Source organism: Perca fluviatilis, chromosome 13 (assembly GCF_010015445.1).
Source record: "Perca fluviatilis chromosome 13, GENO_Pfluv_1.0, whole genome shotgun sequence".
NCBI classification, from domain to species: domain Eukaryota; kingdom Metazoa; phylum Chordata; class Actinopteri; order Perciformes; family Percidae; genus Perca; species Perca fluviatilis.
The window spans coordinates 29,566,943-29,588,046 of NC_053124.1; the positions used below are offsets into that span (position 1 = coordinate 29,566,943).

General features: G+C 42.0%; 1 protein-coding gene across 1 annotated transcript in view; it reads left to right on the forward strand.

Moving 5' to 3' along the window:
- grin2da (glutamate receptor, ionotropic, N-methyl D-aspartate 2D, a) overlaps window positions 1-21,104 on the forward strand; it is a 176,769-nt gene that overhangs the window by 132,215 nt on the left and 23,450 nt on the right. The window contains 5 exon segments of the mRNA XM_039820656.1: window positions 215-327; window positions 5,092-5,208; window positions 6,362-6,522; window positions 12,595-12,664; window positions 13,340-13,457. Coding sequence (XP_039676590.1) covers window positions 215-327; window positions 5,092-5,208; window positions 6,362-6,522; window positions 12,595-12,664; window positions 13,340-13,457 — 579 coding nt within the window.

Below are 21,104 nucleotides of genomic sequence, written 5' to 3' on the forward strand. Positions count from 1 at the left end.
AGACGGTTGTGATTGGTTTAAAGAAATGCCAAAAAACAGAGCACGCTTTTCTCCCATCCTGTAATGCTGTGTGGACTAGCCAGACCCTCCTCCGCAGCGCTGTGGAGGAAGGTCTGGCAATGTGAGACAAAGTGTAATCTCTACAAGAATCTCTACAAGATACAATACTTTATGTATGTGTGTGTGTCTCTCTCTCTCTCTCTCTCTCTCTCAGAGTCAGGTGGATCTAAGTTCACCATAGGGAAGTCCGTCTGGCTGCTGTGGGCGCTGGTCTTCAACAACTCTGTGCCTGTGGAGAATCCCAGAGGAACCACTAGCAAGATCATGGTGATTACACCACCTGACTCATTTACCTGCACATATTATTCAGTTTTTTGTCCTTATTTCGAAAAAAGATGATACTTTGACTAAGCTTTTTACATGGCTAATTAAAGTGAATATACCACTAATATTCCCGTTGACAGTACACGTACAGTACCCGTGCAAAATAGGATTTTTTTCACAGTTTTCCAGCGGTGGAGGACTTGTTGGACCGTGCGAATGCAGCCTCCTACTTTCATTCCTTCAACCACCTTTTTAAAAACGTTGGCATTGTGATGTTTGCACATATCCAAAAACCCGTTGAAACATATTTAAAAGTAGGTGTATTTTTCCTTCTTTTCTTTTGAGCATGCATCTCTACCGCAGCCCTGGCTAGTTGGTTTGTGCAACGCACAAAGCTGCCCGTAAGCCGGAAACAGTAGGGCTGGGCATCGAGAACCGGTTTCAACTTGGAATCGTTTAAAAAAATTAGAATGGAATAATTTTTTTATTGGAATCGTTTGGAATATTTGGTTTGGAATCCGATCATCGGTTCCAAATTTAACACAAGTGACTTGGTTTCCGTAGCGGCCACCGTACTTCCAGGTGCTTGTTGTGTGTTACAACCATGGAGCACCATAAGCAGCTCTCTAAAGTGTGGCTTTCTTTTATTATTTATTTTTGAAACAAACACACACCCACACACACCCACACACACACACACACACACACACACACACACACACACACGGAGAGGTGCGGACGGAGTAAACTGTCTGCAGTTTTGTTGAGGTCACAGAGAGTCACGGTTGGTTTCAAATGTGGTTACAGTTTTTCAAAACTTCACGCAGACAGCGTTTGCTGCGATATGATATTAATGGCGAGCCGAAAGCGGTCGCGGTGCTGTTGACGTTACACTTCCTCTTACTAGACAAGCAGCCACAACGGTGGTTTCTCTGCCCTGATGACTGACTGACAGGCTGAGCTTTCAAGGCAAGGCACTTTTAATAATGTTACTCTGAGTGAGCAGTTTTACCAGAATTGTTTAATTTTGATTTACAATTAAGGTGGAAAATAAAAGCTTTGTGTTTAATGTATTTTTGATGATGTTGAAATGGATTTTAAAACATACAGTATCGAAAAAAGTATCGTTTGGAACCGGCATCGAAACTGAGGTATCGAAATTGGCACCGGATTAAAAGATTTTAAACGATACCCAGCCCTAGGTAAGACTATAAATCACCATTGAATAAAAATAAAATGTGCCTCTTATCTGTGAAAAAAGCATGTGACCCATTTCAACTCCAAGCCTCAACGAATCTGAATCGAGAACCGATAAAGAAGAATCGGAATTGGAATCAGAATTGTTGAAATCAAAACGATTCCCAAGTCTAGTAAACAGGCAAGGCAACTGTCGCACGCTGCAGTAAAACCCCCGTGTACATTTCTAAAGAATGCTTCTTAAACCCAAATACCGGCATATCCCACACGTCTTCATCGGAAAAAGGCCTTATTCGGAATATCCAAACGGAATATGCTGTTTACATGACCTGAAACATATTTGGAATATTGTCATATTATGTGGTATATTAGTGTGCATGTTAACATACTCAGTGACTGACTCATTAGTTTGACCGGCTGATCGCTTGTTTTATTTGGGAGCTGGAGGACAATCAACCAATAAAAGTGATTGATTCGATGATTGACCATTGAAACAATGTCGTTTTAGAATTTAAATGATTTAAATGACAATTTTTTTCTCCCATGTGGTAAATACCTGCCTCGCTTTAAAATATTGCCATTAAAATGCTGTTATATGTAACCTAGACGTCTAAAATCTTCCACTTTTCAATCAATTTTAGCCCAGAAACTTAGCACATCAGGAGAAAATATAACACAATACCGCTCCATCTACAACTTTATCTTGACTTTATAATTTCTGTTTTTTCCCCTCTTACAGTGGCTCATCTCTAATTTGCATTATTACGAAGAAAAAACTTATGAGCCGGTGCAATCAGTTCGAGAGTGCTCATTCACTTGTTTCACCGCAGTGGTCTTTTTAATACCTGCTGTTGCTCTCTGCCCCTCACGACATAAATATAAAAATCAGTTGAAGGCTTTTCCACCTCTGCTGCAGAGCAAAAAGCCACAGGAGGTTTTTTCTTCTTAATGTCACACAAAGTGCTTTTCACAACAACCCCAATCATCTCAAGAGCTCATTAGCTGCTCAAACGACTTTACGGAAGGGGGTCCGAGGCGAGGAGATTGTCACTTCTTTTTCTCTGGAATTGTTTGTTGTTAAACTGTTGCTTTGCTTTATGTCACCTTGCAGGTAGGTTCCACCTTCATGTTCCCGTAGCCCATCATTCGCCATTTTCTTTTATTCAACTATGGAAGACAAAATCCAGATCTCACAACTCATGCCAGTTAGAATATCATATCGGACAACCACAACTAATCACAAGCAACACAACAAGATTACAAGATATGAGGCTTATTCTCAAAATGACTTGCATTTATTTGTAAATTTTTCATTCCTACATGAGCGTGTTCAGGGTCGTCGTCCCAGCATGCACTCTATTGATAATTGACAACCGTGTATTATTGATATCATACATTAAAGTTGTATTGGTTTTACATTGGCCCAAAGGTCATGGAACTCTCCAGGGAGCCATTGTAAGCAAGGAGTATGTCCTTCAACCCTTTTGTTGGGACAAATCCTCCATAGAAGTGTCCTTTAGCAAATCACTTAATACTAATTTGCTAACATGACTTATTTTTTAAATTATGCCTCAGTTGCCAGCGCTAAGCTGTACATTTTTCATCTTATTCATTAAGGAAATTATGCAAATGAACTTTTGGCATAAACACAGAGTACTGTGGAAGCAAATAGCCCCGTACATCACCAACTGCAAGTGCAAATTTAGTGCTAAGACTAATCCACATCTCTCACTTGCTCCCTGGCTGAATGTCAACAGTGTAGCATCTTGCAGCAATAAAAGCAGCACTTTCTGCACAGCTTAATGTCTTCACGCCAAGTCCTGTTACCACCTTTCAAAGGATCTTTTATTTGTACTACACTAATTTGGGTCAGCTGGTGTTATCAAGCATTGGAAATTGGACTTAGATCGGTTTCTTAAAGGAACACGCCACCGTTTGTTGAAATAGGGTTATTCACCGTCTCCCTTATATTTATAGAGGTGGGCAAACGCATTTTTGGCTCAGTGCATGCATTGTCTTAGTCCGGCAGTGCCGCCGCTAGTTTAGCTTAGCATAGTGAATGGAATCCTATATTGCCAGTTAGCATGTCGTGAGTAAAAGTGAGCCAAAAAAACAACTAATTACTTTTAATTCACGACGAGTACAAATGGCAATGCAGATTAAGACTAGGCGCTTTCCTAGGCAGATGACTTGGGACTATATTTGGGCGAAGCACTGCTACTTGGGCGCAGAGATATCACGCAGCACCTGAAACCCCCCAACATCCGTCAACATACCGTCGTGAATAGCTGGCTATGAACATGGCGGATTTTGTGAGGGACGAAGAGGATGACTTCTCAGACAGTCAAGATCCAGAAGCATACCTCTACGAACCAGAGTTTTCAGAAGAGGAACTGCGTGCTTTGGAAATAGAACGACAGGAGGAGGAGGTTGCGATCGCTCAACAGCCTGAGGATGAGAGCCGACACTAACTGGTGGTGCGAGTGTGGGGGAATATACCAACCTATGCTGACTGAAATAGTGTGTCTGTGCTGTGGCGAGTGGGACAAGGTACTGCCATCGATGACCAGGCTCAACGTGTCAGATCAAGATGAGCGTGCCCGCAGTTGTGTCACAGCTACAGAGAATTTCTCGGTGTTTATCCATCCTGCAGTCCTCGACTTTTTTTCGGTGCGATAAAGTCAACTGGAAAAAAACACTGAATGGACCCACAGAGTAAGTGATTATTGTAAACGTGACGCATGGTTATTTTACGAGATAGATGGACCCATATTAGACCTGTACTCACACAGAGTTGCTGCGTGATATATCTGCGCTCAAGTAGCAGTGCTTTGCCTGTGCTTCGCTCCAATATAGTCCCAAATCGATATCCGCCTAGGAAATCGCCTAGTCTTAATCTGCATTGCTATTTGTACTCGTTGTGAATGAATACGCAGGCCACCAGAAGTAATTTGTTTTTTGTTGTTGTTGTTGGCTCACTTTTAATCGCGAAATGCTAACCGGCAACATAGGATTCCATTCACTACGCTAAGCTAAGCTAGCGGCGGTGCTGCTGGACTAAGATAATGCATGCACTGAGACAAAAATGCGTTTGCCCACCTATATAAATATAGAGGGACTTGAGACTTGACTTGGACTCTAGCTCAGGGACTTGAGACTTGACTTGGACTCTAGCTCAAAGACTTGAGACAGGTCTTGACTAAATGCAATTAGGTTTTTATTATTCATAATCATTACTGTGACAAACATATGACGATGTCAGGAGGGGGCTCAAGAAAAAGACCATTTCCTCGCAGGAATCTCCAACATGTCACTTTATCATTATTATAAGTCTGAGTTCAAGTAAGAAAAGGACAAAATAAAATGCCGAAAATGCAGTGACTTATTTTTTTTTTTTAACCAGCCGAAGTGTCACACACACAAATATGACTCTACCCTCCAGGCAAGACAGCATCCGCTGTGGGTTTAGTAATGAAATGCCAAGAAGTGAAAACAGTGTCAGTGAAATCTTAAAATACTTCCACGCCTGTCAGACTGCCTCACGCCCTTATTGATCTTACTCAACCGCAGGTGCTGGTGTGGGCCTTCTTCGCTGTCATCTTCCTGGCCTCCTACACTGCCAACCTGGCCGCCTTCATGATCCAGGAGGAGTACATCGACACGGTGTCAGGGCTGTCAGATAAGAAGGTACGGAACGGGAGAAACGGTGACTGGTGGATCTATGCGTGAACAGGTGGATGCCCAGATGGACCGATAGATGAATAGATGAGCAAGAAATTAGGCTTAGCGAGGATTCAGAATGACGCAGTGGTGGAAGTATTGATAATAATAATAATAATAAATTGAATTTATATAGTGCTTTTCACAAACTCCAAGTCGCTTTACAGAGTAGGTATAGATAATAAAGAAAAAAATATTCTGTCCTGCATTGAAAATGTTAAAAGATTGTAAGTATCCTCAGGAAAATGTACTTAGTATTAAAAGTAAAAGTACTCAATGCAGATGTAAAAATTGTATGTAAAAATCTTCATTTGTAAAGCAACTAGGAACTAAAGCTGTCAGACTAATGTTGTGGCATAAAAATACAATATTTCTCTCTGAAATGCAGCGCACTAGAAAGGGAATGAAAATAAAGGACAAGTAAAGTACAAGTACCTCAAATTTGTACTTAAGTACAGTACTTCATTTCATTTTTCATTTATTAAACAGGAAAAGATTAAAGACAATCGGGCCTGACTCAGTGTAAAACTGATTTTCAGCAGGTTCCTGCTCTGCAGAACATAAACACCACATACACAACAAAAACTCCTAGACAGAACAGTAACAAACACACAGACCAGGAGAATGGTTGAGAATACTTGAGTAAATGTACTTAGTTATATTCCACCACTGGAATGATGTGTGCGATTACATGATGTAATGTTCATTTTAAGAAGGAAACGGAGACAGAGGGAACAAGAAATGACATCATCCTATGAGGTTGCTATATCGTGAGAATAGCTTGAGTTAACTGAAGGATAGGGAATAGTTCCCTCTCTCTGTTGCCTCCTCTTCTTTTATTCCCCAGTGCAGTTTCAGTAAAAACCCACCAAACTGTATCCTGCAGCTCTGACACTTTAAAAACCTCGTCTGTGTTATCAGTCTTCCCCCTTCAGCCCTTCACAAAAGTGTAGCAGAGAGGCCGTTCTTTCATAGTGAAGACTTTTAATCCCTGTGGCGTGCGGCTCATCCTGCGGCAGGGATCGGCTCCCCTCCACACATTTTACGTTTCTACGTCTCTTTCGCTTCCTTCTTTGCCTCCATCGCTGTTAGTCTTCACTCACCTCTTCTTCTCGTACAGTTCCAGCAGCCGGCGGAGCAGTACCCGCCGCTGCGTTTCGGTACAGTACCAAACGGCAGCACAGAGGAGAACATCCGCTCCAACTATCCCAACATGCACCAGTACATGATCCGCAACAACCAGAAGGGTGTGGAGGAGGCCATTGAGAACCTCAAGACTGGGTAAGCAAAGGAAAAGCTTTGGTGATGACCCCATCCACCGAGAGTCACTGAATAGTTTTGAGGATAACAAATGGTGTGAATTATTTGCTTTGGCCTTTACAGTCTCGGCCTGTATTAAACTATGAACAGTCCCTCCAGAAAAACGCGATCATGCGATCGCATAATTCAATGCATAATCAGCCAAAGTCCGCATATTTATGCGGGTGGCGCATTTTTTTCAAATACGCCGCACTTTCGCCGCATAAATTGCCGATTTCCGCCCAAAATATGCGGGGCTTGCATGATGTCATAATCCCCGCATTTTCGTTGCAAAAAAGTCCCATATATCTTAACAGAAAGTTGAAAAATGTTGCATTTACTTCACACAAGAGCAGCCATTTTCCCCTGTTGCCATGGGAACGTTATGAAGTGACGTAATGACGCGACGTGAACATCATCGAAAAGCTGGGTGTTGGGGGAATCACTTTTTTTTTTTCTCTTTTAATATCAAACCGCAGTTTTTGCATGTTCCTGCAATTTTTGCAAGTTCCCACAATTTCATCGCATAAAACTGCATAAATATCCCGCATATTCCATCGCATTTTTTTATAAAATGTGCCGCATAATCAAGGATTTTTGCCCGGAACAATCACAGAAAAACTCCGCATTTTTCTGGAAGGACTGTATGAATACCAATGTTTGCCTTCCAACAGGCGATTTAGAGCCACTTCCTTTTCGACAAAACAGGCCCAGGAACTCTTTTTATACATCAGTCTGTCCTGTTCAAATCAGTGTGCTGCCAGTTAAGATCTGGCTCCGAGAATATCATGGAACATGTTTCTCTGTCATGGCTGTTGATGTGTCTTAATCTTTTGTATTATATGTGTTAGGGCTGAAACGATTCCTCGAATAACTCGAATAATTCGATTACAAAAAATCCTCGATGCAAAATGACTTGCCTCGAAGCTTCGTTAAATCAATGTTACCAACGTTGTATCGCTGACGGACGGTGTTTCCGCACGGAGCATTATTACATTATTACTATTAGTATTATTACGACACATGCCAGAGCGTAAATAGCGAGGGGCTAAGAGAAGAGACAGGCTGGAGAAAACGACAGAAAGTTTCCAAAGTTTGGAATCAGTTCAAAAGTAATTAAAAAACTCTGTACCGAGTGTCTACTGCAAAATCAAACTAGCTTACCACGATAATAGCACAACGTCAGTGCTTTAGCATCTCAACAGAAAACATGGAGTCTAACTTAATCATCCATCCCACGAAGAGGACCGACTAAAGTAAATCACAGAGTAGTATGGACGATGAAAGTACACCAAACACAACAAGTACCAAAAACAGACAAGAAAATACGTAGTGGTGACCACGATCTGATCTAAAGAGCTGACGCGTTGACTATCCCTTCGGAAAAACAGCTGATTGTTGCGCCTCTCTCTCTCTCTCTCACTCTCTCTCTCTCTCTACGGAGAAACAGCTCTAATAGCATAAGTGTAACAGAGCTGTGTGACATTATAATCAAATATATAAATGAAAATAGGTTGAGTATAACTAATATTTACATATAGGCCTACTGTATATACAGATCAGACTCAGGTTGAAACTTGTAGTTCTGAAAGTTAAGTTGCACAACTTAATGTAATGTTTGTGTATGTTTAATGTATGCCTTAGTTTGAGGTTGATATCATTGAAAAAAAAAAATTCTTTAAAAACAATGTAATATGGCACTTAAATGCACTTAATATGTTTAGTTTTTTGAGAGATGATATTGTAAGCAATGTAGGCAATACAAATGTTGCTTTTTTCAGAAAATGTTGCTTTTTTCCCTAGTTTGGGTTGTTTAAAAAAGCAACAAAAAAAATGATCCGATTAATCGATCGATAAAGTGCCAGATTAATCGATTACAAAAAGAATCGATAGCTGCAGCCCTAATATGTGTAATTGTTATCTAACTCTGTGTATTTGTAGAAATGGAAGCAGAACACACATAACAGATGCCTAAAATGCTTAAAAAACTGGTTCGGATTGCCCATTAGAGAAGATGGAGAACAAGAAGTCAGACAGATATATATATATATATATATATATTTTTTATCTTGAGGCAACGGTGGCGTCCACGCTTCGTTTCAATTACAGGACCCTTTTGTCTTTCTCCACCTCTTAGCGCGTTGGTCTTCCTCGCCTCAGGAGCCCCAGCTATCTCTTGTACACTGTGCATCCCCCTGTAGGATGATGGCTACTAAACGAGGCACGAGAAGTGGATAAAAAAACAAAAATAGATCTTTTAAATAATACATGCTGGCAGCAACCGCAGTGCAGGGGGAAAATCCCGCCATCTCAGCACTGGCTGCCACTCAGGCGCCTCTTGTCTTCAACGAGGGGGGTTATTATCCGCCTGTGGGGCCACAATTTACACAAAGCACTTGCCATAAAATATACACTTGCTCATCTTGCCTGAGGGGAGAAGGGGAGGCAGGGGGGATGTGATGTTAGTTGAGAGTTCAAATGTTTAATGGGACAAGCAAACACACACTTTGGCATTCAGACAAGCAGCGGCCGCAGTCCTTAGCAGATTTGACGTACCGTGTTATTAAAACTCCCATAATGCATTCCCTTTTATCATCCTCACTCATCCGTTCTTTTTACTTTCTAGCTGTGTCTGTCTCACCTCAGTCCCTCAACCATCCCTCTCATTACTCGCTGTTTATCTCTCTTTCATTATCTTTCTCTCTACCTCTCCGCCCTGACATTATTCACGGAAGGAAACATTAGTTAACGCCGTCAAAGCAAAGCGGTATGAAGATCCCTGTTTGATTTGGCTGCCAAGGCGCCAAACGTCACCTCTCCATCTCAGTCTCGTCTTTCCTCCTACTCCCCCTAACTCCCTCTGCCTCTCCCTAATTCTTTTTCTGTCTTCTGTGTGGCCCTTTTCTCCTCCCTCATTAACTCCTTGCTCATAGCTCATCAACTCCTTTTGCTCCTGCTTTGCACTTCCCTCACTCCCTCCCTCACTCCCTCCCTGCAATCATTATCTCTAACCCCCTCTTTTCTCTCCTTTTCCTGTCACCCACCTCCTCCCCTCCTGCACCATCAACCCTCCTCTCACCTCTTTTCAATCGCCCAGCCTTCAGCACAGTCACCCATTTCCCCTCCTCTCTTTTCTGGGAAGACTTGGGTTGTACATTGCAGCTTCCCACGCGTGAATGTAAATGAATGCAGATCCATCATCAGATCCTGCGATGTTCATCGTGAGTCTGAGCCGAGCCGTTCTGTTTATCTTAGAATAAATTGTTTTAGCTCACTAGCTTTTCCTCAACCTGCCTTTTCTGCTTTTTTCTTCATCAGGGATTTCTACTAATTATGTTTTTTTCATTATAGTTGCATCTTTTTATTTTTTTAAGTTAATTGTTTTGTCAAAAAATAGTAGGAAATGTCACTTTTTCCCCAGAGCCCAAAATCAAGCCTTTAGATCCCTTGGGCCCTATCTCGCACCCAGCACAGCGCAAAGCCCGACGCAAGTGTCTTTGCTAGTTTAAGACCAACGCTGTTGTCAGTTTCCCGTCCGGCGCCCACGTCGTTTAAATAGCAAATGCACCTGCACCCATCTTTGCGCCCATGGGCGTGCTGGTCTTACAGGGAGGTGTGTTCAGGTGCATTCTTGGTGTATATGGTACTATTTTGAGGCAGCAGGAAGTGATCGCACAATTGACCAACAAAAACCCAGTCTAAAGTCCAGTAGTGCAGCATTTCATTATTTTAACTGTGAATTAGTCAAATGTGCCTAAGATTATGCACAGCGCGCGCACACTATGCTTGTTACACACACACAGGGAAGAGCAGCAGCACACAAACATGCAAAAGATTACAAATAAAAATATTAAGCAGCAAATCCGTCAAACTGGCAAAAGGGGATTTGGACACGCCCTAAACGCACCTGCGCCAGGCGCTTCACGCCGTGCGCTTAGATCGTCAAAATAGGGCCCCTTGTGTTTGACTGACTAGGAGTTCAAAGCCCAAAGATATTCACTGTGCGGTGATATAAAACAGTGAGAAGCTGCAAATCCTCACATTTGAGGGACCGTTTTGTTTGGTGGATTAATCAGATAATTTTTGCAGCAAACGTTGCAGCTCGTGTTTTCCTTCTTTTCCCAAAGAGTGTTAGGACAACCGACGAACTTAGCAAACATGTCAAACGCTGAATGTGACGGTGAACAGATGGTACATTTCAGCAGCTATGTGGGAAACCCTTCAGTCTCCTAGTTGTAGTTATGAGAGGGAGGTTCGGGGGATTTAAAAAATGGCTTTGATGTCTCCAACTTGACAGAGAAGATGGCAGAATGTGTCCAAATGGCTGCATATTAGGGCTGGCTGATAATTCAGTATCATTATTTATGGGATTTATACAGCATAACCGTGGAACACATTGCAATTAACAAATACTTTATTTATTATATATTATTATTACCCGCAATGTTGCATACATTTACCATATTGTGATGGATTCAAAATAAAAAAATCTTGGAAAAAATCCCACACTCTGCTCTTGCTATAGCATCACCATGTATTTAAATAAACAACAACTAATGTTTCGGTCCCTCTGGACCAAGTTAATAGCCTCGTGAGACCGTCCTGATCTCGCAAGCTCCAGTTTTCTACTTGCAGATCAGTCTGGCATCTTGAGATAGAGAAAATTTGGAGCCGTTCGCCAAACGACAGACCAATCAGCGTTGGTTTTAGGTGTGACGCAACGAGAAGCGACTGCCACAACATGGAAGCTTCCACGGATGAGATGAGCGTAGCTATCATGCAAGTTTGATCCAAATTAGAAAGTATTCCTTCATTGAAAGAAGAGCAAAAAACGGCACCGGAAGCTTTTCTTGGAGGAAAAGATGTTTTTGCTCTTCTCCCGACTGGTTTCGGCAAGAGTTTGATCTGATTGGTTGATTTGGCCCGTCTATCACCAACATAGGTGGTGATAGACAGATGGTTTATCCAATCAGCTAACCAGTATTTTCGCCCCTTCCCAAAAGCTCTCCAGCGGAAAGTTCCCAGATGGATACGCCGAGCAAATGCGAAGCGACCCATCTGGCGGAGTCAGGTTACCAAGTTAATACTCTTGATGAAGTTCCAGAGTGACCGAAACGTTACTTTTCTTCAATAAATGGTGATGCTATAGCAAGAGGGCTGGATAGTGTGTGTTATTTTCTAACGCCTACTGCAAAATGCGGACTTTAGGTACGTCGCACTACTCGTTACCGTTGTCGCTCTTAATACTACGTCATCTTAGAGCGCCGCGGCCGAGCTGCTGCTCTGCCCGGTGTGTCCCGTACAGGCGCTAAAGGGTGGTGTTTGACGCTGAGAGCCACCGCCCAAGTGTCAGTAATTTACTAGTTGGTTGATAATGCGCTCCGTGTGTAGGCTACACAGATAATTTGGGCTGCTCTGCTTCTGTTATGACGTGGTTCCTACAGGGCAGCAGTGTTGATAACCATCTTGGAATAGCGCAAGAGGTTTTTCTGTTCTTCCGTTTCTGCCGGCAGGGTGCGGTGAGAGGACGAAACATACGTTGATACGACATGAGAAGAATCACATTCTCGGTGTTTGTGGTCTAAGAACTAATTTTATATTTTCTGCGTATATGAAACAACATGAAGTGACAAAAGCGCAGGGCTGTTAGAAGGACATGAGAGTGAGAAAAGTGAAACTCACACCTTAACTTGCATCACAACCTCCCCTGCTGCAATTGCTGCTGCTGCTGCATTGTATTCTGGTCTATTGAGGCTCTCGCAGGTGGAGAATTGACATCTCTGCCTCTGCTATGATGAATAGCTCTCTGTGCGACTGTTGACTGTTGGTGCAAAATGGTGTCGGGAAAGAAGCTCCTCTGCCTCCCGTGTGTGTTTTCTTTTTTAGACAGCCATTGTCTCAGCGCCGCTTTATCCATCATCTCTGTCATTTTCTCCACTATAGTTGCACTTCCTCTGTTGTCATTGAGCTCCAGGTCAGTGATTTCCATTTCTCCGATGTAATTTTCCTCCCTTCCTTCCTTCCTTCCTTCCTTCCTTCCTTCCTTCCCTGCAGAAAACTGGATGCCTTCATTTATGACGCTGCGGTGCTGAACTATATGGCCAGAAAGGACGAGGGTTGCAAGGTAAGGAATCGATCGGTCATTTCAAAGCCCTGCACAGTGGCACGCTCATACGTAACGGCAGCTATTGATGATATCCCTGTGGCCTGCAGCTGCTGTGTGCTACAAAACAAGATCTTCAGTGTGCCAAGCCTCTCTTGTGCAGAAGCACAACAGGCGTGCCAAATGAGCACTTCTACAAGTGCTAGATCTGCATTAAAGAAAATCAAACCCACCCGAAACATTTAGATTTGTCCCTCGCTGCCTGTAGCTATTTGATATTGTCATTCTTGGACAGCGCTGGCGTTGATTTATTTATAAGTTTGCATTTGATACGGCTCCCACAGCGAGAATGAAAATCCTGCCCGGTGATCATTTGTATTAAGTTCTGTGGGAGGCCGCAGCTCCCAGCACTTTTCATACAACAGCCACTGCTGTAATTGTTACAACTGATGTGGATCTATATTAATTCCTCCGAAGTAACAATATCCCACACTCAAGCTCTGGGATTTTTGGGGGGATGTTGATATTAGAGCCGAGCCAACCGTTTCGTTCATCCATGCAACAGTGATAGGAGACAGGAAACTTTAATTTGCTCATTGCCATCTGTCTCTTTGAGTCTGACTCTGTCTAGGGATTCATGCGTTCTGTATGTGTATGCGTGGATCTTTTATGCGTTTTATGTTTTTATTCTACAAGGTGATGACCATCGGCTCTGGTAAAGTGTTTGCCACGACGGGCTATGGCATCGCCCTGCACAAGAACTCCCGCTGGAAACGGCCCCTGGACCTGGCTCTGCTGCAGCTGGTTGGAGACGGTAAGACAGAAGGGTAAAGGGTGTAGCCTGGAAATCCAGACCCAAATCTGAAAGATTAAGGGTCTGGCATTGAGTAATGAAAATGGCCCAACTCGAGGGGCGGCACCAAGCCTGCATTTGAAAATCTCACTGCACGCAACTGGATAACACTACGACCAATCACAACAATACACGGGGTGACTGGTCTACCAGTTAGCTACCAGCGGAGCTAACTGGTAGATTAAACTGTCATCATCTGTTTAGCTCGCCTCTGGCCCGCCTATATCAGATACACCGATGTTATTGGTGCAACTCGGCTACAAGGGCATAGTTAATGAGCATCATTACTCAATGCCAGAGTGACTCGCTGAGCAAATTAAAATTGTGGTATCGCGAGAACTCTGGATTTCCAGGGTATAGAAGGGCATAGAAAATCACTTTCTTACCAGGGCCTGAAATTAACACCCATCCCCACGCCCTAATCCTACATCCTGTCTTCTGCACATTCTGTATATCCTGAACTTTGCACATCCCTCAACATTTTTGTAGCCTCGTGAGACCGTCCTGATCTCGCGAGCTCCAGTTTTCCACTCGCAGATCAGTCTGGCATCTTGAGATAGAGAAAATTTGGAGCCGTTAGCCAAACGACCGGGCCAATCAGCGTTGGTTTTGAGGTGGGTTAGGTGGTGATAGACAGATGGTTTATCCAATCAGCTAACCAGTATTTTCAGACAGCGGTAGCCCTAATTCTGTCAGCCTCTCGCTAATGCTTTTTTTCTCTTGGGTCCTTCTTTTGGAATATGGAGCGGGAACCTGAAAGGGTGCCTTTTATTCCTAAATTCTCGTTACACAAACGGCAAATATCCCTTACCTTGCATGCTGAGCTAATGAGCTATGCTTTGCCTGCAGCAGCAGGGGCGGGCTTGTGGTTGTATTTTCATACGCTTCGTGGATCTGATTGGTTGATTTGGCCCGTCTATCACCAACATAGGTGATACGGTATACGGTACATATGTACTGCAGTGATTGTTGTGTGTATGACCCAGAGAAAGCTAAAGTTAAAATAGTAAAATCACAGTTAAATCTTTGTAATCGGGACTTGTGGACTCAGAGGAGCAGTAGGTATATGATGAACTGTCTGTGATAGGGCAAATCAATAAATGAAAAGATAAAAAAGTATATATTTTAAGAATCATTATGTGTAAATGTGTATTCCTAACAAGTTCAAGAACAACACTCGAACATTTCCAGGATTTCACCTTTATGAGGCAACAAAAAACATTGGTAGTGGATTGTGCGGTTAGTGGATTTTAAAATCCACCTGCCACAGTGGCTGGTGGGCAAACAAGTTAACTTCAGGCCCTGTGTCCTACACCACATTACATTAGAACATGCTGGTCTTCTTTGGCAATGTGGACAGAGATAAAAAATAAGTTTTAAATGCAAATCACAATTATTACACAGTTATGTGATCAGGTATAAAGCTGTTGGCAGAAGTTGCCTGCTCCTACAAGACTTAAGTACTATAAGTACTTTCTATTGTTCTAGGATTTTAGGAAAAGAACAACTAAAACACTAGTAAGAATAGAAAACATCTATCTATAATTCCAGGAACATCTTTCTGTCTGTGTGTGTGTGTGTGTGTCTGTCTGTCTGTCTGTCTGTCTGTCTGTCTGTCTGTCTGTCTGTCTGTCTGTCTGTCTGTCTGTCTGTCTGTCTGTCTGTCTGTCTGTCTGTCTGTCTGTCTGTCTGTCTGTCTGTCTGTGTGGGTGTTAAGCGCATAGCTCTCGAACCGTTAGTCCGATGGATTTCAAACTTGACAGGTGTCTTGCTATGGGCACGAGTAAGTGCAGTTTGGCATTGTTTGGATAAGAAATGCAAAAGTTATCCTTAAATATACAGGTAAAATAAGCACACATTAGCTTTTACCGCTCTAGCCGCTGGCCCCTCCCCCTCTGCTCAATGAGTGAGCAGGAGCAGAGACGAGAGAGAGCAGCGGAGCTTTGGCAGCTAAAATGTGTGCAAAGTAGCACTACTTTGGACTGTCTTTGACTTTTTAATAAACAAACGACAATTCCCGAATTTAAGGACGTTTCAGAATCCCACACATGCAAAGCACAACCAGCTACAACAAGTGCAGACAGAGCGTGATGTCACTTATAGGCAGGCTATCTATCTTATAAAGCCAGACTTATCTGTACAGTCTCTCTTTTTTTTTTTTTTAGCTCACACACACCGGTTCTGGTGGTTGATGAACGCAGATATGTGCTGTTTAACTCTCATAACGGGCCGGGTGGGTATCTGCTGAGTCCATGACGCTAATGTCTGATTACTCCACATTTTAATTGTGATTACATTCTGATTCTGCAATGTTCTCTGTCAGGTAAATATATAAGCACAATGTCTTATAGGTGCTGATTTATGTTTTCCTCCGTGGGTGCTCACGCGCGCATGCCCTTTAAAAAATAAATAAAAAATAGTCAAAAAATGTTTGCATTTCAGAACCTTAGGAAACGGACAGCAGCCGATACAAACACACTATTAACTCGATAATAAAGCCGTAAAGTTTCAACTCAGGACAGCGCCACTTTTAACTGACCACTAGAGCTTAGATCGGCCCAAAAAATCAAGCCCGCCCCAGCCCGAGCACGTCGTGTTCGAGCCCGACACGACACGTTAACTGTAATTATGAGCCCGATTTAAACCGACACTTTTTTAACACGTGGGCCGTTATAACTGACGTTCTCAACTACAATTCCGAGTTGTTTGAACTACAGAAATCAGTTTAGAATAATGCAACAAGGACGAAGCATGTACACTGCGCTGTTTGTTTATTCAGCCCAGCGGGCTCGGTGTGATGCGTGTGAGTAGAGGGGAGACTCCGCGCACGACGCGTGTTGCATTTTGTAACTGCAGCCTAACTTTTGTACATGTGTTACTTTTATATAGCCTATATATATTTATAATATTTCTGATTATGGCATAGCTTTCTCCCCACCAAATTAGGCTTTAAAAAAAAAAATCTTGAAAAAAAAATTGACACTAAGTCAATAGATAGTAGGCTATACAGTGGAGTTGCATATTAAGTGGTTCAGGGTCCTTCTGGAAGTCATTTTGGGGTACACTCTGGTTTTGATAAATTCTACAAGCAGCAACACCACAGGCCAAGCAATCAGCCAGTTTTCAACGGGCACAGCACTAGTTTATTAAAAAGTGATATTAATGTCGGCGAGAGTTACAGTAGATTTTATTAGTAAGTGGGCATACAGACGAAGTTCAAAGTTAGTCAGGAGGCACGAGGGAGAGGAAGTAAGTTACGAGGGGTGAGGATGGGGGACGGTGTGATGGGACAGGTGAGGGTCACTAGAGAAATGACAAAGGAGGAAGGTTTAAAGAGGGAGGAAGATCAATACGGGAAGGTAGAAGGGAGCAACAGCAAAAATGAAGGGAAAAGGGAGGTGTGATCTCTGTTACAGCTGTCAGATAACACACGTAACAGACGTTCTCTTTGTTAGGCACATCACACATTCTCTGTCTCATCTCTGTGATTACACACACACACACTCTGCCTGACTCTCAGAATTAATTTCCTTTATTTGTTGTTTATGCATGATGTTGTTTTCGTACCAGTCACCTTCTATTTGAAAGATGTCATTCTTTGCACTGACTTTTTTTTTTTTCTCTTTATCTAAACCTGTGAGATATATTTGAAAGTTCATCAGAGGTCTTTGTTTCACCTACACACCTCCTCTTTCTTCCCAACCTCTGGCTTATGTCAACATCTCTCTCTGTTGAACTTAATATGTCTCTCTGTTCAAAGTGTTTCACTAAAATAATTCAAGATTATTATCATAATTAGAGTTTTTGTTGGGTTTCCTGTTGAGCAGAGTTATGAGTTTTTTTTAACTCCATCATTTAAAGTGTCATCTGTTGGGATTAAAATGTTACGTATGCGTTTAAGTATGTGTCTGCGGTATAGGCCTAGTTATAGTTTCACGTTGTAACCTTTCCGCACAGTTCGGTTAGTAAGTGTGCGTTACACATTTGTTTTGCCATTCATTCATTTCAGAAGAAACGGCCTGTTTTTCTTGAAAATGCAGTTCTTTTTTTTATATATATATTCTAACACCACCACATGTGGATAATAGTGGGTCTCAAAGACTTGGTTTGTTTGATTTGGAGGGGCAAATAAAAATCTATTTTTCTCGTTTGTATTATTTATGATCCATCAGCCAAAAAAACGTACTTACATACTGAGTCTGATGGAAAACTTGGACCAGGAAATAAAATGCAGCCTTTGAGCAGTGATGATTGTGTTTCCCCTGATGAGAAAAGGAGTGTCTCCAGAAAAGTAAGAAAAAAGCCGACACTCAATCACTTCAATATCTTATTTTCAGCATCGGTAATCAGAATCAGAAAGGAGTTTATTGCCACAGTAGGTACCCTACCTGGAATTTACCTTGGTGTTTGGTGCATACATACATACACAAACAGTAAGCACATTTGATACATTACTCAAAATGCTGAAGATCTTAACAATATGATTACTATAACCCAGAGCCCGTTTTTCTCCCATCCCAGAATGCTATGTGGACTAGCCAGACCCTCCTCCGCAACGCTGTGGAGGAAGGTCTGGCAAAGCAAGTCTACATTACAACAAACTGGTTGATCAAAATGATTTGATCTGCAGAAATGAAACCGAGAGAGTGAGTTACATTTGAACATCCAAACTTCCAAAGTATGTCACAATAAGATACAAATATGAAATTACTCAAACATCTTTACAGGTTTCCTCTCCTCACCAGTGTCATGAATTACTGGTTTCTAGTCGAAAAAAACGCTACAAGGACAGATATAAATGGTATTTGATAAAACCATTTCTCTGCTACTTTTAAAGCAATTGTACTTTTCTTTTTGGCTAAAATGTTTGGGCAATATTTTCTCAATTCATGCCAGCAGCACTTGTTGAATAGAGCAGGTGTAAGAGAGGAGGCGCACACGTCCAAGAGAGTGATGGTAAATAACTAAAAGGACCTCCAATAATACGATAATGACACTTCTTGTACAATTTTTATAATGGCAGGAAAGCCTTTTAGCTCCTGCTGGCGTCAATACTCAGAGGGTAAAAACAGTGATAAATCTGCATTAAAAAAAAAAAAAAAACAAGACTGAATTAGCACCAACTTCAATACATCAAATCTTGCAACACAAATGAACATAAAGTATGAATAACAAGAAGCAAAATGACTTCACAAAAGTGTACATAGATAAGCATGTTCACGTGCACATTAGTACTGTATCTTACGATGGCCCTAAAGTGCAAATCACAACAGCAAATAGAAAAACGCAACAGCAAATCATAAAACACAATGGCAAATAGGAAAACATTTCAACAAATGATAAAACACAATGGCAAATAGGAAAACAAAACGGCAAATCATAAAACACAACAGCAAATACAAAAACACAACAGCAAATACAAAAACACAACAGCAAATAATCATTAACTTCTACCGGAAAAGGTAGGGCCTATCTAGCAGAGGACGGACCCTCCTGATTGGACAGACGGACTGTCTGTCTTTTAACAGGAAGGAGAGGTGAAATACACGGAAAAGCGCCTACTTTGAACATACGGACTGTCTGTTAACAGACAGACCATCCATCTGTCCAATCAGGAGGGTCCATCCTCTGCTAGATAGGCCCTACCTTTTCCTGTAGAAGTTAATGCCACTAAAAAGGTGTGTGGAGGGGGGGGGGGGGATGTTTAAATTAAAGTTACGCAATGATGTATGTAGATTATAAAGGATAATAAATAACCTACACACATTAATGAGGCTTAGTATCAGTTATTGTGCTCATATTTCATGGTAAAAAGTTTCCAACAAATTCCACGGCAATCTTCAGGCAAGGCTGTTTATTCTGAACTATGGAAAATTGGATTAAAGACTATTTGTCTGAGCAACATTGTTGGACCAGCTGTAAATTGCATTGTACTGTACGTTTTCCGGCTAGCACTGTTTAGGCTAATTGTGCTCTCTATATTGTTGATCCAGAAAGTCCACCCTGAGCCACTGCATGATTGACATACATTCACCATCCACAGCACATGCACAATGGCCACTCAACAGGACCTATAATTGTTCCACACATCTCTTTGTGCGAGCATCGTTTTTTTTTTTTTTTTTTATAGTTAATGACTGGGCAGTCACCAAATTGGCTCCTCTGGGGAGCAATTTAGCCCGTTCCCAATTAGCGACTGGAGAGTCGAGGTGGAAAATGCCTCGGTGCCGGCGGTGACAGTGGCTCCCGGGGGACGGTGAACACAAGAGGCTAACTGCACATGGATACTGAACATGTTCAGTCTGAAAACTTTTTTTTTTTCTTTTTCTTTAAATGAGACATCTGGCTACGTGACAGGGTGACACCACATTTACAAAACTGTTGATATGGAAAAGAATAAAAGTGTCTTTAAAATGGATGGATCCTAAAGAATTTAGGCATACTGTTAAATTTAGAAAATATTGAATCCGTAACCCTACCTACAGAACAAACTGGAATTTTGTTTGAAACAGGCTTATACTAGTGACCTTTAGTCCTATTGTTTTCTTTCAGTTTTAGTAAGTCGTACTGTTTTAATTTGTTGTTGATGCAAGCTCAATGCATCTTCTTTGTTTACGTTTGTCTTAATAAATTCAGGACTGCTTTAATTTCATCAGTGCAACACTCAGTTATGCTCCGAGTTGTTGCCAGACCTTCCTCCACCACGGCGCTGCGGAGGAGGGTCCACACCGCATTCCGGAATGGGAGAAAAACCTGCTCTGGTTTATTGCCATTTCTTTAAACCAATCACAATCGTCTAATCACTGGGAAAAGCTGAGGTGCTGGTTTATAATGTTTACCTGCACGAACACACCAACAAGATACAGTACTAATGTGCACGTGAACATGCTTATCTATGTACACTTTTTGACTAGAAACCAGTAATTCATGACACTGGTGAGGAGAGGAAACCTGTAAAGATGTTTGAGTCATTTAATATATATTAATAATATATATAATATAATAATATCTTATTATGACATACTTTGGAAGTTTGGATGTTCAAATGTAACTCACTCTCTCTCTCGGTTTCATTTCTGCAGATCAAATCATATTGATCAACCAGTTTGTTGTAATGTGCTCTCGCTTTGCCAGACCTTCCTTCACAGCGCTGCGGAGGAGGGTCTGGCTAGTCCACACAGCATTCCGGGATGGGAGAAAAACGGGCTCTGGGTTATCGGCATTTCTTTAAACCGATCACAGTCGTCATGGGCGCACTAAGCTCCGCACGGAGCCGCTGCAAAGAAGCCTCGGGAAGGAACTTGTTTTGTTGGAACGTGTGTACGTTCAAAAGTTGTTTTAGTTGTACAACAGAAAACTCAGATTGGACAGATAGTCTAACTAGCTGTCTGGATTTACCCGGCAGAGATCTGAGGAGCAGTTAACCATAGTTGTTGATAAATCCACCGGAGTTTAAAATGCCAACACAAAGGAAGCCCAAGGCAACGGATATCTGGCCTAAATGACGAAATCCGGTGGAATTTCCATCGGCAACGGAGCAATCCCAGAAGTGAAACATGGAGGATATAGACTATGCTGGGAGTTTGTATCTTAATATATATACTGTTC